Source organism: Mobula birostris, chromosome 24 (assembly GCF_030028105.1).
Source record: "Mobula birostris isolate sMobBir1 chromosome 24, sMobBir1.hap1, whole genome shotgun sequence".
Classification (NCBI taxonomy): Eukaryota; Metazoa; Chordata; class Chondrichthyes; order Myliobatiformes; family Myliobatidae; genus Mobula; species Mobula birostris.
In genome coordinates, this window is record NC_092393.1 from 58078333 (window position 1) to 58104790 (window position 26458).

General features: G+C 39.8%; 1 protein-coding gene across 6 annotated transcripts in view; it reads left to right on the forward strand.

Moving 5' to 3' along the window:
* Nucleotides 1-26458, forward strand: part of cep112 (centrosomal protein 112) — a 546977-nt gene that overhangs the window by 103759 nt on the left and 416760 nt on the right. For all 6 annotated transcript variants that reach the window (XM_072242065.1, XM_072242069.1, XM_072242070.1 and 3 more), the window contains 2 exons: nucleotides 14130-14177; nucleotides 15123-15194. In XM_072242065.1, coding sequence (XP_072098166.1) covers nucleotides 14130-14177; nucleotides 15123-15194 — 120 coding nt within the window. The remainder of the gene's footprint in view (nucleotides 1-14129; nucleotides 14178-15122; nucleotides 15195-26458) is intronic.

Sequence of the window (26458 nt, forward strand, 5' to 3'; positions counted from 1 at the left end):
TTTCTGGAAGCAATTCAGAAGCACAGGATATACAGTATACATCCCAAAGAGAAAGAAGTATTCTAAAGGAAAGATGCCAAGAGAAGTTAAAGCCAACATAAAAGCCAAAGAAAGGACTTAAAATTGAACAAAATTAGTGGGAGTTAGAGGATTGAGAAGCGTTTAACAACTCAACGAGAAGCAACTAACAAAGTCATTAAGGAGGTAAAGATGGAATATGAAAATAAGTTAGCTAATAATATTAAAATAGATACCAGAAGTTTCTTCAGATACATAAACTGTAAAAGAGAGGTAAGAGTGGATATTGGACTGTTGGAAAACTATGCTGGAGAGGTAGTAAAGGGAGACAAGGAAATGGCGAATGAACTGAGTAAGTATTTTGCATCAGCCTTCACTGTAGAAGACACTTGCAGTATGGTGGAAGTTCCGGTGTCAGGGGTCTTGAAGTGTGTGAAGTTACCATTACTAGAGAGAGGTTTGTTGGGAAATTGAAAGTTCTGAAGTTAGATAAGTCAGCTGGACCAGATGGAGTACACCCCAGGGTTCTGAAAGAGGTGGCTGGAAGAGATTGTGGAGGCATTAGTAATGATCTTTCAAGAATCACTAGATTCTGGAATGGTTCTGGAAGACTGAAGAACCGCCACTGTTTGTCACGCCACTCTTTAAGAAAGGAGAGAGGCAGACGAAATAAACTATAGGCCAGTTAATCTGACCTCAGTGATTGGAAAGATGTTGGAGTCTGTTATTAAGGATCAGGTTTCAGGGTACTTTGAGTCACATGATTCAATAAGCTGTTGTCAGCATGGTTTCCTCAAGAGAAAATCTTGCCTGCCAAATCTGTGGGAATTCTTTGAAGGAATAACAAGCAGAATAGACAAAGGGGAACCGGTTGATGTTGTTTACTTGGATTTTCAGAAAGCCTTTGATAAGGTGCCACTCATGAGGCTGCTTAACAAGCTACGAATCCATAATATAACAGGAATGATTCTAGCATGGATAAAGCATTAGGTGATTGGCAGGAGGCAAAGAGTAGGAATAAAGGGAGCTCTATGTGGTTGGCTGCCGGTGACGAGTGGAGTTCCACTGGGGTCTGTGTAGGGACAGATTATTTTTATGCTATACAGTGCCTATAAAAATATTCACTTCCCCCCACCCAGAAGTTTTTGTGTTTTATTGTTTTATAACATTGAAACACAGATGATTAAATTTGGCTTTTTTTTTGACACAGTCAATAGAAAAAGACTCTTTCATGTCAAAGTGAAACCAGGTCTCTGCAAAGTGATCGAAATTAATTGCAAATATAAAACAAAAAATAATTGATTGCATACTGTAAGTATTCATTCCTTCAAATCAGTATTTAGTAGATGCACTTTTGGCAGCAATTATAGCCTTGAGTCTGTGTAGATAGGTGTCTATTAGCTTTGCACATTTGAACACTGCAAATTTTCCTCATTCTTCTTTACAAAACTGCTCAAGGTATCCCAGATTGCGTGTGGATCATGAGTGAACGGCTGTTTTCAAGTTCAGCCACAAATTCCCAATTGGATTGAGGTCTGGACTCTGACTTGGCCACTCCAGGACATTAACTTTGTTGTTTTTAAGCCATTCCTGTGCAGCTTTGGCTTTATGCTTGGGTCATTGTCTTGCTGGAAAACAAATCTTCGCTCAAGTCGCAGTTCTCTTGCATCAGGTTTTCCTCCAGAATTTTCCTGTATTTTTCTGCATTCATTTTATCCTCTACCTTCACAAGCCTTCCAGGACCTGCTGCAGTGAATCGTCCCCACAGCGTGATGCAGCCATCACCGTGCTTCATGGTAGGGAAGGTGTCTTTCATGATGTGCAGTGTTTGGTTTACACCAAACATAGCGTTTAGTCTGATGGCCAAAAAGACCATAGAACCTTCTTCTAGCTGACTTCAGCATCTCCCACATGCCTTCTGACAAACGCTAGCCAAGATTTCATGTGAGTGTTTTTCAACAATGGGTTTCTCTTTGCCACTCTCCCATAAAACTGTTACCCGTGAAGCACTCAGGCAACAGTTGTTGGATGAGCAATCTCCCATCTCAGCCACTGAACTTGTAATGGAGTTGCCATAGGTCTCTTGGTGGCCTCCCTCACTAGTCCCTTTCTTGCACCATCACTCAGTTTTTGAGGACAGCTTGCTGTAGGCAGATTTACAGCTGTGCCATATTCTTTCCATTTCTTGATGACTTACTCAACTGTACTCCAAGGGATATTCAGTGACTTGGATATTTTCTTCTATCCATCTCCTGACTTGTGCTTTTCAATAACCTTTTCATGGAGTTGCTTGGAGTGTTCTTTTATCTTCATGGTGTAGTTTTTGCCAGGATATTGACTTACCAACAATTGGACCTTCCAGATACAGGTGTATTTTTACCACAATCAATTGAAACACCTTGACTGCACACAAGTCTTCAAAAACAGATCTCCATTTAACTAATTATGTGACTTCTAAAGCCAATTGGCTCCACCAGTGATGATTTGTAGTGTCATATTAAAGGGGTTGAATACATATGCAATCAATTATTTTGTGTTTTATATTTGTAATGAATTTAGATCACTTGTGGAGATCTGTTTTCATTTTGACATGAAAGTGTCTTCTGCTGATCAGTGTCTAAAAAGTCAAATTTAATCCACTGTGATTCAATATTGTAAAACAATAAAACATGAAAACTTCCAAAGTGGGTGGGGGGTAAATACTGCACTGTCTGTCAATGATTTGGATGATGGAATTGAAGGCTTTTTTGCAAATTATACAGACAATATGGAGATAAGTGGAGGTGCAGGTTGTTTTGAGGAAGTAGAGAAGCTATAGAAGGACTTAAGACAGATTAGAAGAATGGACAAATGGAATACAGTGTCTGGAAGTGTATGGTCATGCACTTTGGTAGGAGAAATGAAAAGGTTAACTACTTTCTAAATGGAGAGAAAATACAAAAAAAAAACTGAGGCACAAAGGGACTTGGGAGTGCTTGTGCAGGATTCCCTAAAGGTTAATTTGCAGGTTGAGTCTGTGGTGAGGAAGGCAAATGCGATGTTAGCATTCATATCAAGAGGACTAGAATATAAAAGCAAGGATATAACGTTGAGACTTCATAAAGCCCACATTAGACCTCATTTGTGAGCAATTTTGGGCCCCTTATCTTTGAAAGGATGTGCTGAAACCAGAGAGGGTATAAAGGATGTTCATAAAAATGATTTCAGGATTGAATGACAAACAAGGAAATCTGCAGATGCTGGAAATCCAAGCAACACACACAAAATGCTGGAGGAACTCAGCAGGCCAAGCAGCATCTATGGAAAAGAGTACAGTCAATGTTTTGGCCCAGGAGGTACCAGAAGGTTGGAGGATAGCCAATGTTGTTCTGCTGTTTAAGAAAGGCTCAAAACATAAACCAGAAAATTATAGACCGGTGAGTCTGATATCAATTGTGGGAAAAATTATTGCAAGGTATTCTAAGAGACTGGATATGTAGGTACAGTGGCATGCAAAAGTTTGGGCACTCCGGTCAAAATTTCTGTTACTGTGAATAGCTAAGCGAGTAAAAGATGAACTGATTTCCAAAAGGCATAAAGTTAAAGATGACACATTTCTTTAATGTATTAAGCAAGAAAACTTTTTCATTTCCATCTTGTACAGTTTCAAAATAACAGAAAGGAAAAAGAGCCCGAAGCAAAAGTTTGGGCATCCTGTATGGCAGTACTTAGTAACACCGCCACCCCCCCCCCCCCCCTTGGGCAAGTATCACAGCTTGTAAACACTTTTTGTAGCCAGCTAAGAGTCTTTCAATTCTTGTTTGGGGGATTTTCGCCCATCCCTCCTTGCAAAAGGTTTCTAGTTCTTGGGCCGTCTTGCATGCACTGCTCTTGTGAGGTCCATCCACAGATTCTCGATGATGCTTAGGTCAGGGGACCGTGAGGGCCATGGCAAAACCTCTTGAAATTCTGCAGCCATTTTTCTCCAAACATACCTTTGCTCATTGCGGCCAAAAAGATCTATTTTAACTTCATCATTCCACAAGACTTGTTTCAAAAATGCATCAGGCTTGTTTAGATGTTCCTTTTGAATAGAACTTGCAAGGTCTCTCAGGGAGGTTGGTCAAGAATGTTCATCCAAGATGAGATAGTAAATTGGATAAGACATTGGTTTTGTGGGAGAAGCCAGAGAGTGAAAGTGGATGGTTGCCTCCCTGTCTAGAGATCTGTGCCTAGTGGAGTGCAGCAGGGATTGGTCTGGGGTCCATTCGTGTTTGTCATCTACATCAATGATCTGGGTGATAACGTGTTTAACTGGCTCAGTAAATTTGAGGATGACACCAAGATTGGGGGCTCCGTGAACAGCAAGGAATGCTAAAATAGCTTGCAGAGAGATCCGGATCAGCTGGAAGAATGGCAGGTGGAATTTAATGCAGACAGGTGTGAGGTGTTGCACTGCAGTAGGACCACCCAAGGTAGGTCTTGTACAGTGAATGGTAGGGCACTGAGGAGTGTGATTGAACAAAGAGATCTGGGATTATAGGCCCATAATTAGTTGAAAGTGGCTTCACAGGTAGATATGGTTGGAAATAAAGCTTTTAGCACATTGGTGTTCATAAATCGAAGTATTGAGTACAGGAGATGGTATGTTATGTTGATGTTGTATGAGACATTGGTGAGGCCTAATTTGGAGTAGTGTGTACAGTTTTGATCATCTACCTACAGGAAAGATGTAAATAAGTTTGAAAGAGTACAGAGAAAATTTACGAGGATGTTGCCAGGTCTGGAGGACCTGAGTTATAAGGAAGGATTGAATAGGTTTGGACTTCATTCTCTATAACGTAGAAGATTGAGAAGAGATTTGATAGAGGTGTAGAAAATTATGAGGGGTATAAATGGGGTAAATGCAAGCAGACTTTTTTCACTGAGGTTTGATGGGACTACACTAGAGGTCATGAGTTAAAGGTGAAAAGTTTAAGGGGAACGTGAGGGGAAACTTCTTCACTCAGCTGATCTTGAGAGTGTGAAATGAGTTGCCGGCAGAAGTGATGTATGCAAGCTCGATTTCAACATTTAAGTGAAGTTTAGATAGGCACATGGATTGTAGGGGTATGGAGGGCTATGGTATCGGTGTAGGCTGATGGGAGTAGGCAGATTAAATAGTTTTGGCATGGACTGGATGAGCTGAAGGGCCTGTTTCTGTGCTATACTTGTCTATGACTTTGTCCAATTGGCTCGAACATTTGGTGTAAAAGATAACAGTTGTAGCGATTGGTGTCCTTTCATCACAGCCTCAAGGCATTGTCCAGTCCTAAATACAGAAGAAGAGCCACTTATGTATCATTTCACAGTCCCCCAGTTCTGTCTGCACTTTCTCGGATAGTGGCACACTGTGGCTTGGATGCACAAATATCATAACAACATTCAGATGTGGGCTGATAAGTGAGAAGCAACATTCTGATCACCATATCAGGCAGTGATAACAGCAGCAAGAATGAACCTTTATGGCTTTGCACCTTATTGCCCACTTGCACTGCACTTTCTCTGTAAATGCAACACCTTATTCTGCATTTTGTTATTGTTTTTCCTTGCACTGCCTCAGGGCATTGATGTGACGAAATAATCGGTATGAGTGGTATGCTAGACAAAATATTTTTACTGTACCTCGGGACATGTGACAAATTCAATTTTGAATTTATTGCCATATGACTATGTATATATACAACCAAAGGAAACAAAATTGTTCTGGACCACAGTGCAGCCACAAGTCATACACCACACTCAGCACATAAAACAACATATTACCACAAATAAGTTAATAAAATATAATTCAAACTATATGACGTGCACAGCTCAGGTAAATAGTAAGCAGCTCATTGTCCTAGTGATGAGATTTTGGTGATGGCAAGATATTCATTAGTATTACAGCCTGAGGGAAAAAGCTGCAATATAAGCCAATTTAACATTTAACCACATGCTCTTTATATTCTAAGGTATTACCTTCAGTAACCTGAGGGTCAGCCTTAATCAGAAACTTAACCTTAATAGTAACAGAAATGCTGTGATTCAAAGAGCAGGTCAGATGGTGGGTATCCTGTGGTGAGTGATTTACTTTTTGATTACCTAAAAACTTTACACCATCTGCAAAACATATCAGGGATGTCAAGGAATGCATTGGACTTCACTGGAAAAACAGCATTCATGAGTCTTAACTCTCTCAAGAACAAAGCAACTGGCTCAATCAGCACCCATTTCACCATATGATTCTTTGCATGTTCCTCAATCTGTTGAGCTCTATCATCTGCTTGGGAAAGTTGCTACTAGCAAACATTCTTCAAAGTTGTTACAGCACTTTTCCTTTATTCATTGATAGAGTGGATGTAGAGAGGATGTTTCCAGTGGCGGGAGAGTCTAGAACCAGAGGGCACAGCTTCAGAATACAAGGGCAACCCCTTGGAACATAGATGAAGAGGATTTTCTTTAGCCAGATGGTGGTGAACCTGTGGAATTCATTGCCATGGATAACTGTGGAGGCCAAGTCATTGGTATATTTAAAACAGAGGTTAATAGGTTTTTGATGAATAATGGCTTCAAAGGTCATGAAGAGAAGGCAAGACAAGGGGGTTGAGAGGAAAAGTAAGCCAGCGATGGTTTGAATGCGGAAGCAGTCTCGATGGACCGAATGGTCTAATTCTGCTCCGATGTCTTCTGGTCTTTATTGTTACTTGGTAAAAGTACTGGGATTCTTGTCTTACAGCGGTATGAATGTAAATGTACCTTAAAATGACAATTAAGGCTGAACATTAAATGCTGGTCTTTTCAAATGCCATATAACGTGAATGAATGAAAAAGTAAGAGCAAAAGTTCGAAATTTTCCCCCTCATCGAAGCCTGTTATTCTGCCATTGATCTACAAATTCCAGTACTTTAATGTAGCTTCTAGCAGCTGTTGTGAACAATAAATTTACTTCATTGGAGTGAATATTGAGGAAATTGAGTCCTTTATTGTACCCACAACATAGCTGTTCATTGAGAATGCTTTGCCATGACACACACTGTTGATCACCATCAGATTTCTGAATGGCCCATGAACCCTACCTCACTATTTTGCTCTCTTTTTGCACTACTTTTTGATATTTCTTACTGTAGCTTATTGTAACTTCTTATGTAGTGCACTGCACTGCTTCCACAAAACAACAAATTTCACGACATGGCAATGAAAATAAACCTCATTCTGATTCTATTTCTGGTTTGATTGATCTTGATTTCTTCTGTATTCTTAAAAGTGTTTATTTTGGTTGAATTGATTATGATGATAGTTATTCCTTCCTTGCAGTATTTGTACTATTTCTTTGTCACGGAAGTTTGCACTTTCAGCTGTGTTACATGATATCTTAGCAGATGATGAGGAGGGGCAGCAGAATCCTTGTCCTGTTTAAAGTTCTAGAAACTTACGGAAAGCTGAATGGAAGATTAAAATTAGCAATTGTAGATAGTATCAACTCCAATTATTTAATTTAGTAATTACTTATTTTGTTGTCCACAACTGTCAATTAATCATAGGTAGCTGGTATTATCACACTTACTTTGTTACATTAGCTGTCCTAGGTAGCTGACATTAACACATAGGAGCAGAATTCGGCCATACAGCCCTTTGAGACTGCTCCACCATTCAACATGGCTGATTTATTTTCCTCTCAACCCTATGTCTTGTCTTCTCATAACCTTTGATGCCCTTAGTAATCAAGAACCGATCAACTTCTGCTTTAAATATATCCAATCACTTGGCCTCTAAAACTGTCTGTGGCAATGCATTCCACAGACTCACCACCATCTAGCTAAAGAAACTCCTCCTCATCTCTGTTCTAAAGGGACTCCTTCTATTCTATTGATCCTTGACTTCCCCACTATATGAAACATCCTCTTCACATCCATTCTGTTAGGCCTTTCAATGTTAGATTTCAGTTAGATTCCCCGAAATTTTTCTAAACTCCTGTGTGTACAATCCCAGAGCCATGTAATGTTCCTCATATGTTATCCCTTTCATTCCTGGTATAATTCTCGTGATCCTCCTCTGGACTATCTCTAATGCCAGCACATCCCTTCTTAGATAAAGGACCCAAGACTGCTCACAGTACTCCAAGTCTGGTCTGACCAATGCCTTCTAAAGCCTCAGCATTATATCCTTGCTTTTATATTTGCATCCTTTCGAAATGAGTGCTAGCATTGCATTTGCCTTTCTTAGCTCTGACTCCGGTGCTTAAGTACATTTCTTCCTTACCACTGAAAGGAAGAAATATATGAGAGGATCAGGGAAGTAGTTATCAATTAATACTTCAGGAAGTGGTCAAAGAATAGTTCATTTACTTTGAACATGTGTCAAGCTTTTTAGTCAACCCTTGTGTCATAATGTACAATCCTTTACATTTGCACATTGTACAAACTCCAGCTGCAATTCTCAATCTGTTTTAGGATATGTAAGATCTACTTGTCCAGTAACATATTCATGTGCATTTTATCATGAATCTCATTGTTTCTAGAATTCTTAATCAGTGCGAAATCATTTTCTGATTGGGAGGGCATTAAAAATGTAAATCCAGTCCTCACACTTAAGAGTTTCCAAGAGCTTATTTTGACTTTGAAGAATAATGAATCACTGTTGGCTTGTCTGTATTTATTCCAATCTTGACTCATTTGTGAAATATGCAGTTTCATTCATATCTAGTCCACAGTTAACCTGTGAGCTCCTTTATTGTAGGTCCACAAGTTTTAATACGGACAGTATTGATACTAAAATTTCAGTGTGGCAAATTGTATATCTGCTTCTCTGACATTTTCATCAGTCTCTAATAATTTTCAGAGATTGGTTTTTCATCCCTAAAAAATATCTTTCAGGTATATTATTGACGCAATGAGGCTTGCTTAGCATGTACATGTTTGAAATCAGGTAATTCTTAAAGTGTGTTATTTGGCATTCCATAGGGTTAAATTTGGGACTTTACCCACCCTATTTCAACAGTAGTATTGCCATTCATTGTTCACATAAAAAGTTACAAGAATTAGGAAAACAAGGTGCTGTTGAAGACCATAGTGTTGTTAACTATCCATAAATTATAAAGTAACATTCAGTTGGAGTGGGACCCATTGTATCTTCTGGATGAAATCTGGCGATGATGTATTAGAATATACAGTTCTTTAGTCATATTTATGCAGAACTATTTTACATTCAAAAGACTCCATGTCTTACTTTCAGCCCAGAAATGACTTACTACTTCAGAATTACGACAATTTGTAATGAGTCTTTGAAAATAATTTTCACAGAAATAAACTGGCAGTTTTTGATCACTAAACCTTTAAAAAATTATCTTCTGAAAACTCAGTATCAGTATCTCCTGAAGCCTTTCCCATGAGTGAGTATGGCCACAAGGCAGCAGAAGTTTGAGATCAAAGTTTTCCTTCTAGATGAGCTGCCAACCACAGTTGATGAGCCCCATCTGCTCGAAGAGCCTGGTCTTTTGGCGCCAGTACCCAACTTTGTCCCTTCTCTGTCAGTAGAAATGGTTCTGCCGGGCTTCATAGAAGCCACAGGTGAAGGCCAAGAGCTGGACCTGGTTGCAGAGGCTATTTGAGGCGCATACCATTGGGAACATTTAATAAGTAGTTGGAGCTTATCCCCACTACCTCCCTCGGCTATAAAACCTGAAGGAACTGTAATCAATTTAGTGGTCATTTTTCCAGTTCACAATTCATTCTTAGATATTTTGGCCAAAGTAATTGTAACTATTACATATTGACTGAAAACATAATATTGTTTTGAAGTAGAATGCCTTGACTGGGAAGGTTATCTTTTGAGGAAAGGTTGGACAGCAAGGTGGACATATACTTTCTGAAGATTAGAAGAGTGAGTAGGGATTTGATTGAAATGTACAAGATTCAGAATGGTCTCGAAAGGGTAAATGCAGAAAAGATGTTTCTTGTTTGTGGGAGAATCTAGAAATGGCGTCACTCTTTAAAAGGAAAGGGATGAGATGAAACTTTTCCTTTCAGTGGATCATGAGAACATTACTCCTCAATGAGAGGTGGAATCAGCCTTTGCATAAATTAAAGGCATAAATGGATATACAGCGTACTTTTAATTAACAAACTTGTGAAAGTGGGTATGCGGAAATGTGGTGTTGAGGCCATAAACAGATCAGCTGTGATCTTCTTAAATAGCAAAGCATGCCTGAGGAACTGAATGGCCTACTCCTGTGTATAATGTGTATGTTTATGTTAAATAGTTCCACATCTGTTGATTATCTTACCATGTCTGAGCAGATATCATGAATGTGCAAGCCCAGACAGTCATACAGGGCACTGCTATCTCCAGAGGGCACTGCTATCTCCAAGCAATATTGGTTGAAGAACATTTCAGAAAGACTTGTTGGAGAACAAACAGACTTGAGAAGAATGGCTAATTTACCACAGTCATATAATGTCAATAACTTAGAGCCAGTGAAAACAAAATATTGAGGAACTTCTTTTAGCTGAGCTGAAAGGTTGAGTGAACAAACAAAATAAACAGTTACAGTTCCAATAAAAGTATTCACCCCCCCCCCCAGAGGTTTTCATGCTTAATTGTCTTACATTAAATCACAGTGGATTTAATTTGGCTTTTTTGACATTGATCAACAGAAAAAGACTCTTTCATGTCAAAGTGAAAACTACTACTACGTCGACTCAGGCCTAGGGGACCGGCATCAGGCACGATGACGGACTCTCCACTTCTCCTTCTCCCTCATCAGTGTGTTCAGTTAATCTACATTAGCCGCGCCGCTGTCTTCTAGGAGCGTGTTGACCATAGTTTTGGGAGGGAGCCCAGGGTTCATCCTCCCGTGCTTGGGCTCCCATATGATGACTAGGCTGGCAGGTAGCTCGGGGTGGCGTAGACAGTGCCCCGCTAGTTGCAGTCTTCTCGCCTCGATTTTAGTGGTGAGCATTGGTAGGTTGTTATAGAGCTCGATGTTCGTCATGTGCTGTTGCCAACTCATGTCAAGAGCCATCCAGAGCATTCGTGTATAGCAACCATCTAGAGACGTTCGCGTAGTCTTGGTGAGTTCCGTGTCTCGCATCCGTACGTGAGAATGGACTCTATGACTGCTATGAAAATCCTCTTTTCAAGCCCTCTGGTCAGGTTCGACTTCCAGATTTCCTTCATGTCGTTCATAGCCCTTCACGCTAGCGCCTTCCGTATCTTTATGTCCTTCTCCACACTCATCATTCTTGACCCGAGGTACTTGTAGTCAAAGACTTTCTTAATGGTATCATTCTCTACGGTCTTGAGAGTACCTTTGTCGCAGTTAAACGCCATGTAGTGTGGTCAATGCTTGTCATGCCTAACGTAGAAGGAGCGAAACAGAAGAGCTAAGAGACAAGTTCAAGATAGCAAAGAAGAATCTCTTTGTCACCTACGACTGACTGAAGGAAGAGGAACTAACTGAGAGGATTAGAGAGATAGAAGCTGCTAATGAAGACATGCAGCATGGAGAAGCATGGCAACTAGTCAATGAGACCAGTAGACGAAAGAAGTCCCCATCAGGTCAAATAAGTGGTAAAACAACAGAAGACCGTGTCCTGACATGGTTTACCCTCTTTAAGAACCTGCTGGGAAGTCCCCAATGATCACGGAAGAAGAAGAGGACATACCCACGATACTAACGCAAGTCGATATCGATGACGGCCCCTTCACCAGAAGGCCAAATATGCACTCAAACAGGGCAGGAGCGCTGGACCAGATGGGATACCACCAGATGTCCTGAAGAACTGCGACCTGGACGACATCTTGCTGGACATGTGTAATACAGCACTGATGAAAGGCAACAAAGCAGAACAGTGGTCACTCTCAAACATTATCCCAGTCCCCAAGTCTGGATCCCTCACAAAGACAGATAACTACTGCGGTATCAGCTTGACCTGCATCTTAGCAAAGTTATACAATCGGATGATCTTGAACAGGATTCGCACCGCCATTGACCCTAAGCTAAGGTTCAATCAGAATGGTTTTCGGCAGAAGCACACAACAGTAATGCAAATACTTGCTCTCCGTTGGATCATCGACTAAGTCAAGAAGAACAGCCTACCAGCCGTGCTTACTTACATCGATTATTGCAAAGCTTTTGACTCCATTCACCGAGATAAAATGCTGAAGATCCTGAAAGCCTACCGAGTGCCAGACCATCTACTGAGAGCAATAGAGTCCAGCTATACCAAAACCATGGCGCAAGTTGTATCACCAGACGGAGAAACAGCAGTGTTCGAGCTCCTAGCTGGTGTGCTGCAAGGAGACACTCTGGCACCCTACATCTTTATTATTGTCCTTGATTACGCTCTGCGTCAAGATCTCTACAACGTGATCTAAATTAATTACAAATATAAAATACAAAATAATTGATTGCATAAGATTCACCCCCTTTAAAATGACACACCAAATCATCACTGGTGCAGCTAATTGGTTTTAGAAGTCACATTATTAATTAAATGGAGATCTGTTTTTGGAGAGCTGTTTGCAGTCAAGGTGTTTTAATTGATTGTAGTAAAAATACACCTGTATCTGGAAGGTCCAATTGTTGGTGAGTCAGTTTCTTGACAAAAACTACACCATGAAGACAAAAGAACACTCTCTAAGCAACTATGTGAAAAGGTTATTGAAAAGCACAAGTCAAGAGATGGATGCAAGAAAATTTCCAAGTCACTGAATATCCCTTGGAGTACAGTTAAGTCAATCATCAAGAAATGGAAAGAATATGGCATAGCTGTAAATCTTCCTTGAGCAGGCGGACTTCAATAACTGAGTGACAGTGCAAGAACAGGACTAGTGAGGGAGGCCTGCAAGAGACCTAAGACAACTCTGGAGGATTTGCAAGCTTTAGTGGCTGAGATGGGAGAGACTGCACATACAACAATTGTTGCCTAGGTGCTTCACCAGTCGCAGCTTATGGGAGAGTGCAAAGAGAAAGCCAATGTTGAATAAAACTGGCATGAAATCTTGGCTAGAGTTTGCCAGAAGACATGTGGGAGACTGAAGTCAGGTGGAAGAAGGTTTTATGGTCTGATGAAACCAAGACTGAGCTTTCTGGCCATCAGACTAAATGCTATGTTTGGCATAAACTTCACATAATCAAAAATGCACCATCCCTGCCGTGAGCATGGTGATGGCTGCATCATGCTGTGGGGACACTTCACTGCAGCAGGCCCTGGAAGGCTTGTGGAGGGTAAAATGAATGCAGCAAAATACGGGGAAATCCTAGAAGAAAACCTGATGCAGTCTTCAAGGGAACTGTGACTTGGGAGAAGATTTGTTTTCCCGCAAGACAATGACCCAAGCATAAAGCCAAAGCTGCACAGGAATGGCTTAAAAGCAACAAAGTTAATGTCCTGGAGTGGCCAAGTCAGAGTTCAGACCTCAACCCAATTGAGAATTTGTGGCTGGACTTGAAAAGGGCTGTTCACTCATGATCCCCATGCAGTCTGGCATAGCTTGAGCAGTTTTGTCAAGACGAATGGGGAAAGTTTGCAGTGTCCAGATGTGCAATGCTGATAGAGACCTATCTACACAGACTCGAGGCTGTAACTGCTGTCAAAGATGCATCTGCTAAGCACTGACTTGAAGGGGGTGAATATTTATGCAATCAATTATTTTGTGTTTTATATTTGTAATTAATTTAGATCACTTTGTTGAATCTGTTTTCTTTGACATGAAAGAGCCTTTTTCTGTTGATCAGTGTCAAAAAAGCCAAATTAATTTCACTGTGATTAAATGTTGTGAAACAATAAAACATGAAAACTTCCAGAGGGGTGGGGGGGGAGTGAATACTTTTTGTAAGCACTGTAAATTTCACTTTGGTTAGAATATGAAAATATCATTTCATGTTTTGTTATCATTATGGATTTCTTGGGGCTGTTTAGATTTTATCATCTTTATTTTTTTTATTTTGGGAAGGATTTGAATAATAAACTCAATATGTTGGGACAACTCCAAAATCAAATAAGACTAATAACAAGCAAATTGCACTGTTCGCATCCTTTCCTTTGAAGTTAGTTGAAAATGAGAGCTCTGTATTTGGTAACAACTTTGGCGCTCTTTTTGTTTTCCAGATTGAAAACCCCAGATACCTGCGAGAGAAACCAATACCTCTGTCTCCGGTAGGTGTTTAATTCTCAAGTGATCGTGGATAAGGAGGCTGAGGAAACAATTACGGTAAAACTGAAAACCTGCTGGATGTACTGATTGGCAGCCATCACCATGTGATGTTTACGAGCTCCTCTCCACTTACCAGTACCCTGATTCCCACACTCCCTTTCCATTTTCTGATGTTCCCACAGGAAGCACTGCCTCAGAACAGAAGCATGTCCCTTTAGAACTAAGGAGGAATTTCTTTTGCCAGAGGGTGTGGAATCTGTGGAATTTTTTGGCACTGACAGCTGTGAAGGCCAAGTCATTGGGTTTATTTAAAACGGAGGTTGTAAAGTTTTAAAGTAAGGATGTCAAAGGTTATGGGGAGAAGGCAGGAGAATGGGTTTCAGAAGGAAAATAAATCAGCCATGATGGAATGGTGGAACAGATTTGATGGGCTGAATGGATTAATTCTGCTTCCATGTCTTATGGTCTCACTAGTTCCCACCCTTCTTTTCCACACACAGGGTCCTAGTTTTCATTCACTGGTTCCTATGATCCTTTTCCACTCACTTGGGCACTGCCTGCTACACTCCCTTCCCACTCACCAGACCCTAGTTTCTACACGCCCTTTTCTCTCTCTGGTTTCCATATTCCCTTTCCAATCAGTAGTGACCCAGTTTTTGTGCTGCCTTTGACCTCATTTGCTTCACTGGAAAATTAATTATAATACTGTGCAATATAGGAAAACAGTGAAATAAAAATATATTGGAGTATCAATAGAAATAATATCTAATAGGTTGGAGAAACTGTTAATCTAGCTCAACTACAGTACCAAGACTGCTAGATTATCAGAATTTTATATATTGGAAACCAGCCTTATGAAATTTACCCTCCCAAGACTCCATCCCCCTCCATTGCCACTATCTTTTCAATGAACTCTAATGTTTTTTTTCTGTTTTTTTTCTCTGCAGATTTTACCAAAAGCAAACCAAGGAAATGTTAGCACATTAGATCAAACTCTAATTCGAATGCATGAGAAAGAGGTGAGAATATATATGAGGTGAATTTTTACCTTGGCTCCAACATAGGATTTTTTCACTTGATCTAAGTTTCTCCACTTTAAAATATCGTTGTATTGTTTCGGGATCTCTGCTAGTTCCAAGTGATATTTGCAACTGAATAGATTTTGAGAGGTTTATTTCAGATTTGAGCAGTGGGAAATTGGCTTCATATATGTTAATGTGTTTTGGTTCAAGTTTCCAATTTGGCAGAATTCTTAAATTTCAGATCTGCTTAAGTAAAATCATTGTGCTGTTCTTTTGGCCTATTGAATACAAAGTTTAGCATCAGTTCCATGAGAGAAGACTGCTATCACATATTGAAAACTAATCAGAACAGTTGATGAGATGTCATAATTGGCCTTGATGCTTCTGGCATTGAGATTCAGCCTAGTCTTCTTAAGTTGTTTGCTATTCAGCAAATGATTATCATTATTTAAGAGCAGACTGAGATATAATGTTGTTCGGTTGGCTTGTCCACTTCATCCTGATAGCAGTACTGTTACGTAGTGGTTATGTTAATACTTTATAGCACCATTTATAAGATTAGGGTTCAACTCCCACTGCAGTCTGTCAAGAGTTTGTACATCTTTCCATGATTGTGTGGGTGCTCTGGTTTTCTCCCACATTCCAAAGACATATAGGATGTAATACTGAGACTTTATAAAGCACTGGTGAGACCTCAAGGTGTATTGTGAGCAGTTTTAGGCCCCTCTTCTGAGAAAGGATGTGCTGAAATTGGAGATGATTCAAAGGAGGTTCACAAAATGATTCCAGGATTGAATAGCTTGTCATATGAAGAGTACTTGATGGCCCCATGCCTGTATTCACTGGAATTCAGAAGAATGAGGGGTGACCTAATTGAAACTGATCAAATGGTGAAAGGCCTTGATAGAGTGGATGCGAAGAGGATGTTTGTTTTGGTGGGAGAGTCTAACACCACAGCCTCAGAATAGAGGGATGTCCTTTTAGAACGGAGATAAGGCCCTAAGACATATGAGCAGAATTAAGCCTTTCAGCCCATCAAGCCCACCATGATGGCGGGATCCATCATGGCCGATCCTGGATCCCACTCAACACCATACACCTGCCTTCTCACCATATCCTTTGATTCCCTGACCAATTAGGAAATCAACAGATTCCACTTTAAATATACCAAGGGACTTGGCCTCCACTGCAGTTCTGGCAGAGCAATCCACAGATTCACTACTTGTTGTCTAAAAAAATTCCCCCTTACCTCTGTTGTAAAAGGCCACCCCTAAATTTTGAGGCTGTGCTCTCTATTTCTGGACCCCTCACCATCCTCTCCACATCTACCTTATCTAGTCCTTTCAACATTTAGTAGGTTTCAATGAGATCCTTCCGCATTTTTCCAAGTTCCAAGTGATGATGAATTTCTTTAGCTAGAGAGTGGCGAATCAGAATCAGGTTTATTATCACCGGCAAGTGATGTGAAATTTGTTAACTTATTGAATACTTAATCTAGCAGGGAGAGAAAAATAATAATAAATAAAATAAATATAATAAACAAGTAAATCAATTACATATATTGAATAGATTATTAAAAACTGTACAAAAACAGAAATACTGTATATTAAAAAAATGAGGTAGTGGCCAAAGCTTTGAAGTCCATTTCAGAATCGGATGGCAGAAGGGAAGAAGCTGTTCCTGAATCGCTGAGTGTGTGCCTTCAGGGTTCTGTATCTCCTACCTGATGGTAACAGTGAGAAAAGTGCATGCCCTGGGTACTGGAGGTCTTTAATAATGGACGCTGCCTTTCTGAGACACCGCTTCCTAAAGATGTCCTGGGTACTTTGTAGGCTAGTGCCCAAGATGGAGCTAACTAGATTTGCAACCTTTTGCAGCTTCTTTCGGTCCTGTGCAGTAGCCACTCCATACCAGACAGTGAAGCAGCCTGTCAGAATGCTCTCCACAGTACAACGATAGAAGTTTTTGAGCGTATTTGTTGACATACCAAATCGCTTCAAACTCCTCATGAAGTATAGCCGCTGCCTTGCCTTCCTTATAACTACATCAATATGTTGGGACCTGATTAGATCCTCAGAGTTGTTAACACCCGGAACTTGAAGCTGCTCACCCTCTCCACTTCTGATCCCTCTATGAGGATTAGTATGTGTTCCTTCATCTTACCCTTCCTGAAGTCCACAATCAGCTCTTTCGTCTTACTGACGTTGAGTGCCAGGTTGTTGCTGCGGCACCATTCCACCAGTTGGCATATCTCACTCCCGTACAACCTCTCGTCACCACCTGAGATTCTATCAACAATGGTTGTATCGTTCTCAAATTTGTGGATGGTATTTGAGCTATGCCTAGCCACACAGAATTTTTTTTTTGCCACAGGCAGCTGTGCAGGCCAAATCATTGGGTACATTTAAGGCAGAGGTTGATAGGTTGATCAGAGGTTGAAGGATGTCCTTTTAGACCTGAGATGTGGAGAAATTACTTTAGTCAGAGGGTGGTAAATCTGTGGAATTTGTTGCCAGCCGCGGCTGTGGAGGCCAAGACATTGGATGTATTTAAGGCAGAGATTGATAGGTGGGATTGATTAGCCAGGGCATCGAAGAGTATGGGATGAAAGCAGGGGAATGGAGATGACTGGAAGAATTGGATCAGCCCATGATTGAATGGCGAAGCAGACTTGATGGGCTGAGTGGCCTACTTCTGCGCCTATATCTTATATTCTTGATTGGTCATGGCATGAAGGGATACGAAGAAAATAGTCATAGTCATACTTTATTGATGACTATTAAAAGGCAAGAGATTGGTGCTGAGAGGAAAAATGGATCAGCCATGATGAAATGGCAGAGTAGGATTGATGGCCAAATAGCTTAATTCTGCTCCTATATCTTATGGTCTTATGCTTTAGACTTGGGTTAATAAATTGTGGGCATTCTACATTGGTGCCAGAAGCATGGCAATATTTGTGGGCTGACTCCAGCACATTCTTGATGCAAACTACACATTTCACTGTATGTTTTGATGTACATGTGACAAATAAAGCTGATGTTTTTAAGTTTTATGCTTCAGTATGAAACATAGTTCTTTTTTCGGGCATCATCAATGCCTCATGAGAAAAGGGAAAAAAAACAGACCACTTAGGACAGAAAACTTCATGGATTTGTTTAATATTGTGGGAATGTCATTTATCACTTAATAACGAGCAAAAATTAGCCAATCTTACTTGATTGTAGCAAAGTATGAGGCATGATCACTGGTTTCTACAAGTCAATTCTGAATATTAAAAAGAGGAGATTATCCTCATGTTTCAATGTTTATTAATAATTTTGTTTAATAATGAAATTATTCAATGATGTGCTGCTATGAAGGTGTTAAAGGTGAGTCGTGGATGTATTGGTTCAGAATTCTGTTTGCTGTGATTTATGCCATTGCCTTTTTTCCTTATTTTAAAACGGAAAGCAGGTTGCAGTGAGCATAATCATATGTCAGAGGGCATGCAAAATCTGAGAAAGGCTCCACTTCCTTGCTGCTGCTGCCCCACCTCCTGTCACCATGATACTGCACTCCCTTTGATCAAGATCCTGTGGATCTCAGTGTTGCTTCTGTCTTCCATACCCTGACCTGCTTCCTGTGGAGAATGTCACAGTGCAGACTCTGTTTGTACTCTATATACGTGTAGAGCTGTAGAGTCACCCACCACTGTAGGTGATGTTCTTTTTAAATACTTCTGGATACATCCAGTCCAGCATATGTTTTGCTCCTGCTTGTTTAGATATCTTGTGATAAATGTAAGCATAATTCTTTAATGGGCTGTAGAAATTTTTCACTAACATGAGTTAAGAGGAACATGTGTTTATAGCTAATACATCTTATAGTTGATTCAGAAATTTTCCAAAGAATTTAGCATGAATTATTTTGGAAATGTAATTACCGTGATTCAGGAAAACCGAGGGTTCTGCTCCTGATTATCTAGGGACATCTGTGATCCAATGGTTTTTCAATAAATGCAGAATTCTGCACTGTTTGTGTATTGAGAGGTGAAGTGATACCATAAGTCTTTAAAGCAAAGCTCAGAAGTTTGTTTCCAGTATAGAAACCAATTCAACATGTTTGCAAGCTCTCATTATCTTTTGTTTTACACTCCTTACTAAAATATCAAGTTCACTGTTATATCAATCCACTGTCAACATTTTCTGATATAAAAGTGCTGGATATTCTCAGCAAGTCAGGCAGAATCTACAGGGGCAGACAAAACGATGGCTGCAGATGGCTAGTTGAAATAATTGTTTCTCTGCACAATCTGCTTAGCTTGCAGTGTGTTTACATATATATTGAGTGCATCTTGAACCTTTGCAATATTTTAGTTTTTAAATGACATGCTGTAAAGAATGATGAAATAGGCTTACTCCATCAATTCTTACCTTTGCTAGCTGCTTAGTCACTAAAACTTAGAAGTGTTTTCAAGTTGTACTGCTCTTGTCTTTCTTAGTGGTAGAGGTCTCAGAGAGGTGAGTTGCTTTTTACCAACTATATATTCATAGAGAAATATAGCAGGGATACAGGTCCTTCAGTCCAAACAGACCACAGTGCCCATCCGAGAAGTTGCAAGAAGAATATTCAGTTTCGTCTCTAGTCGACTGACTAAACTAGTTACAGTGTTTTGCATGACGCCAAGTCTCTCAAAAATTGTTGCAACTGCATCCACTAAAGTGGTGTAATAAGTATTAACTTACACTTCTAACTTGACTTGTATGTTTATTGGAGAGTGAGTGTGTGCTTATGTTTACTTTTGTCTTTGCAGAGGTTGAAGGTTAGGCACACATTACAGAAGTACCTAACTTCTGTTGGACTTCTGTAGCCATGATATGTATCAGCTGTTTCAATCTTTTGTCCTTATGACAATGACAGGAAATTCAGTGGCGATGCTTACAGTATTTTTGTTTGAATGTTTGTGGCTCTAATTTTGCTTGTCTGAAATGGTTAAAACTTGCCATTTACTTTATATAGATGTTCCCAGTCACTTCAAGCTTCAAAGTCACCTAATTTCTTATAGACTGCATTGTTATTGGAGGTCTTATGAAAAATAATGAACAGTCATTAACAGCTCACCTTGTGACCTTATGAAGAAGAGAAAGGTATATTAGAAAAGCAACTGAAGAACTCCCCAAGGAACTCCTGTTGTGATGCTCTAGGCCCAGTAAATGTCTCTAATAACCGTAGCATCGTCTTTTGTGTCAGGAATTACTCTACACAACTGTGACTTATCTTCTAATTTCAATGTTGTAGGACTCTTTTCTGTCCTGGTCAAATGTCAACTTGAAGTCAAAACTATTCTTGGTCTCTCTAGTGTTTGGCTTTTACAGTTTCCCATTTGTTATCATACTGTTCATCTAACTTTTTAACTGACTACGGAAGTTTTGTGGCTGGGTATTCAAATCTGTCCATGCTATCCTTTGGCCTTAATAGTCACATACTTACAGATACAGCTTGCAACGTTTCAACAGTAAAACCAACCATCTTCCTCAGGCACAAGTTAGTCAAATGACAAACCCCCTGGAGATGCCCTCCAGTTAGAACAGTTATTGTGCCATACAGTGGCAGCTTAGCTGAAAAACTAAGATAGATTTGCCTAAAAAATGGTGTCCAGTTAATAGCAAAAAGTGAGGACACAATTAGAAAAAGGTTAAGCAAAATGGTACCTAGAAGACCTTAAAAAGCTGTGTAAGGGAGTTGTGCACTCCATAGCTCTATCACCATGCCAAAAAGTATACATTGTGAGACTGGAAGGCTGTTGAAAACCAGGATAGCGGAACATATGAGTGCCTTAAAAAAACTTGAGAGCAGAAGTGGGTGGGATCGCTGAATGCTGCCTATCATGCTCACGCAGATCAAGTTGTGATGAGGCGAACATCCATGGCAAGGAAGAGAATGCCTACAAGAGAAAGATTAGGGAATCACTAGAGATGGAGCATGTGGGGGACCTAAATGTAGGCTCTATGAATGTGGAGATATGTCCAGTCTGGGACACCCATTCCTAAAGAGGGTTCGGCCTAAAAAATTGACCAAACAGAACAAGACCAATTCAAACTAACCAATCAAGAATAGGCAATTCACATCCAGCCATTCTGATTGAGCATTAAACCCCACCATGCCCTGCTCACTCAAGATGGTAAATAAGGAGGTGTCTCGAGGAGAAATTGTCATTTGACTAACTTGTGCCTGACAAAGGTGGTGGGTTTACTGTTGAAACGATGCAATCAGTATTTCTAAGTATGTAACTGTTGAGGCCAAAGGGTAGTATGGATAGACATCTAGCTTTTTGCCTTATATTGTTTTCTAGAACTAAATCAAAGAAAGATGACTATTCCTTTTGCCATAATTTGAAGGAACCTTAAACAGTAATTCCAGCATGAAATGTTATTATATACTTGCAAATGGTAGCAGAATGTTGTTCTAGTGGCCTTACTGAATTCTCCAGATTGATGGATTCAAGTTCAACAAGGGTGGTTGGGCAGTTTCACCTCAATAAATTAACTACAGTAACAAACTTACAGTGTCAAAACAATGACCAGATTATCCTAAATGCCTTACCGATGTACCTCAGGGAATGAAATTTATTTTGTCCACCTTTTCTACACTTTTTAACTCCAAGTTCCTCAGCTGTATGTTATAGAATTAGATTAGATCTAGATTATGAGAACACTCAGTCCTCGTTTATTGTCAATTAGTAATGCATGCATTAAGAAATGATACAATGTTCCTCCAGTATGATATCACAGAAACACAAGACAGACCAAGACTCTAAAAGTGACAAAAACTACATAATTATAACATATAGTTACAACAGTGCAAAGCAATACCGTAATTTGATAAAGAGCAGACCATGGGCACGGTAAAAAAAAAGTCTCAAAGACCCGATAGCCCTATCATCTCATGCAGACGGTAGAAGGAAGAAAAACTCTCCCTGCCATGAACCTCCAGCACTGCAAACTTCCTCATGCAGCACCCTGGAAGCACCCCACCACAGCCGACTCTGAGTCTGTCCAAAAACTTCGAGCCTCCAACCACCCCTCCACGCACTGAGCACCATCTCTGCCAAGCGGTTTGACCCCGGCCGCCAAGCAACAGGCAAAGCCGAGGATTCGGGGCCTTCCCCTCTAGAGATTCTGGATCACACAGTAGCAGGGGCAGCGAAACAGGCATTTCAGAAGTTTCACCAGATGTTCCTCCATGCTTTTCATGTCCGTCTCCATCAAATCAGGATTGTGCACAGCATCCTACTTAACAAATAACAGATATTCATTCCGGAGTGGCCGCTGATTATAGGGTAATACAGAATTATAGAGTAAACAGGCCCTTCGGTCCACCTCGTCCTTGCTGACTGAAGTGTCAGCCTAAGAACATAAGATGTAGGAACATAATTAGGACATTTGGCCTATAGAGTTTGCTCTGCTATTCCATCATGACTGATTTATTATCCCTCTCAACCCCATTCTCCTTACTAATCAAGAACCTATCAACCTCTGCTTCCTCTACATGAAGTCCACAATCAATTCCTTGGTCTTACTGACATTGCGTACGAGGTTGTTTTTGTGACTCCACTCAACCAATTGATCTATCGCATTCCTGTATGCCTCCTCATCACCATCTGAGACCTGCCAACATGTGATTCATGTGCATATCTCTTCTGGTCCCTAACTTGAGGATTTTATTGCTGTCCTTACCATCCTATTGTGAAAGGATAGCTTTAAAGACATATAGTCTACTCGCTGCACAAGGCTAATGACTCTTTTGCTTTGCCAGCAGAACTTGAATGCAAGTACAAACTGAGCTGTATGATTGGTAGAATTTTAGAGCCAATTATATTATGTTCTTTGTTTAAGATTTTGTTACATCAAGTGGTTGCAGGTTAGCCAGTCAGCCACAGGGTCTTGAGAGTCACTGTCATTTGTTGCTTGTTGCTTTTCCTTGTAGTCCAAAGTGGCTTCACTATACAGAGAGAACAGAATCCTGAATACAGAGAGAATGGCCACAGTGATGAAAAGCAACATGTAAAAGTGGCACTAAAAACCATTGTGAAGCATATTAATAGAAGATGTGTTACAATGCCACAATGAGCTTCTCTTACCTAGACTTTCTTGTTGATGTGTAAATGGCTTTCTATTAAAGCTTCTTGTTCACTTCCTCAAATACTTTTAATATTCTTCTATGCAGGTTTATCAGCACATTGTAACATCTACTGCTGTTTGTACCTGCTTAATATTGTCAGTTTGTTATACCCTTTTAACCTATATACAGTGTATATTGTGCATAGTGATATAAGGCCATAAGACATAGGAGCAGAATTAGGCCATTTGGCCCATTGAGTCTGCTCCACATATCTATGACTTTACCTCAGTGCCTTTATTTCAGAAGAAGTCTGTGTGTCTAGATTCTGAACTTCCAGTTTGAAGCCTAGACCATGCTGCTGTACATAGTTTGCCACAGTGGCTTCCTGGTTCTGTTCAGTTTCTTGTATGCCTGCTGTTTTTTGTAGAGATGTGTTGTATTTGTCAAGTATGTTACTGTCTTGAAATGCTGCTGCCTATCCATTATGACATGTTCTTTCCTGGCATATTCATTCAGAATATCAGCTCATTATGAGAAACCAGAACTTTGAAAAACATGTAAAACTGTGCTTCAAGGTTGGCTTGGATAGAAGAATATTGACTTCAGCTATCAATACATCAAGAAAATTAGAATTCAGGACTACTTTGTTAATAGGATTTGATATTATTACCTGAAGCAAAATCTGCTTCCTTTCTTGGATTTTAAAAATTGAATTTTGCAGAGCATTTCCACATTGAAGCACAACTTCCATTGAATGGTCTGTAGGTGTTTGACGTTAGGCATTCACAACATGACAGGAGCATTGTGGGGAATCCCCTTCCTCTTCCTATTCCTTAACTTTACTATTTTGTCCGTGATGTGTGTGCTTCTTTTCTTTGCAGTGGTGCCTGTATTATCTTGTTGTTAAAGCACTTGTACATTCAATAATGCATTAAGGTACTAAGAGGAAGGAAGAACTTCTTGTGCTATTTGATGGACTTGAATGTGTATTTCACACTTAACAAACACAACTCTGCATTCATTATTACTTTGCTTCCCTTTGGTTGATATGCTGTTTGAGCATTAAAGCACATTGCTAAATTTATCTTTTGTAATCAGTAAAATCAAATCAAAACCATTTTCCTTGTGTCAGCCAAAACTTTAGTATAACACTATTAACTTCAATTGGCACACATCAGCAATTTAGACTCATGGAATTGAAGAATTGTACAGAATAGAAACTGGCCATTCCATTCAACCCATTATGTCAATTCTGACCATCACGTCTACCTGTACTAAACCCTTATTATTTCCATATCCTTCTGTGCCTTGTTCACTCATTGACCCTTAAATGTTATTTTTCCTGCAGCTCATTCCAGGTAGCAGCTGCTCTTTCTGTAAAAGATTTACCCTCAGATTCCCTTTCAACCTCCCCCCTCTCATTTGAAACCTATTCCTTCTAGTTTTAGACACCCTCTTTTTAGACTGACTACCCTAACTATGCTCTCATAATTTTTTTGTACCTCTATCTCTCTGCCTCCTTCATTCCAGAAAAAACAAATCAAGCCTACACAATTTCCTGATAAGCGTTTTTGCAAATGTTTTCTGCACCTTCTCTGGGCTATTTTATCAGTGGTAGGCCAGATGTAGGCAGAATTCAAGATTGTTTAATGTCATTACCAAAACATAAGTATAAGGAGAATGAAATAATTGTTACTCCAGATCTGATGCAGCAAAAAAAACAATAAAGAATGCAATAATAAAACAATACATACATACGTAAGATAGCTTCTATGCATTAGATTGATTGTATTCCATAAAGTGATATCTGCCCAGTATCACCAAGCAAATAATGCACCATCAAAACAAACACATGAAAATTGCAATACAAGCATTTGTGGTTTCCATAATGCTTTTTGTGTTATTAGATGCTCATGGGCAGTAAATTGCTTTGTCTCACATCTGTTGTACATTTGTTGGTCCTTATTAAAGGCAATATTTTCAAAAGCTGCAAAAGTTCTGTCACAGAGATGAAAAATATGTTTGAACAGCATGTAATAACTGATTAAAAGTTCACTGGTAAAGTTTTAATGCAAGCTGATCCATTTCAGCTCAGTACAATAATGTTAAGGTTCTCTTTTTTTGGTAGTTTTGTGCTTGTCTAAATGAAAGGTGGCATTTAGGCAAACAGACAATATATTACACTCGGCCTGCACTTCTAAAAGAGAATATGTATGTATCAGGACCAGATGGAGATTTAGAACTCGTGGAATTCTGCAATAGAAACATGACATGATCCAACACGAGAGACTGTAACCCTAGCATTTATAACACCATATCCAAGAAAGGCAAGAGAAAGAAAATAGGGAACTCCAGGTCAATTAACTTCTCTGGAAAATGATGTAATAAATGGTTAAGTAAGCAATAACAGCATGCTTTGAAAATTATGGAAATAAAAAACAAAACTTCAGCTACTAGAAATCTGAAATGAACACAGAAATGCTGTAAAGTCTCAGTGTGTCAGTTGCATCAGTGGAAAGAGAAATAGTTATTGAAGGGTCTCAACCTGAAGTGTTAACTATTCCTCTTCCCACAGGGATGCAGGCAGATTAAATATATCAACAGGAAGGAGGCAGATGGACCATAATGTGAAGAAGTTTAAGATTATTCACTTTGTTAGAAAAAATAGAAAAGCACAATGGCTTAGAATTTACCTCAGAAGGCATTGCTGCAGCATGGAGAGCTTGTGCCAGCTTTATGCATGTTATGGAGACCTCTGGAAGAATATTTCATCACAGATGAGGCAGGAGGAATGAAAGGCCTTCAGTGCTTCAATGTGGAATGAGCAGTCAAACAGCTAGGATTTGCTTACAGTATTGGGGGGCAATGGTTAGTCTGCGCCGCTGTAAAAAAATTCAAGAGAAAATTGACCATTGTCTCCAAGTTGAAGGATTGTGTCAATATATGATGTATTGAAGGATTTATTTTCCTTCTCACTTCTGCTTGTGTCTGTTTCTTATCCATAGTTTCTGCCGCTTGTGAGTGAGCAGTCCCTCTCAAGTCTTTTACTTTGCTGTTCCAAGCTATTCCCTAGCTTGGAATAATTATCCATAATGCTCATCTGCCATGATGGATTTATGTCTTTTCACCATAAGTCATTTCAGAATTTTCCTCTGGGTTAC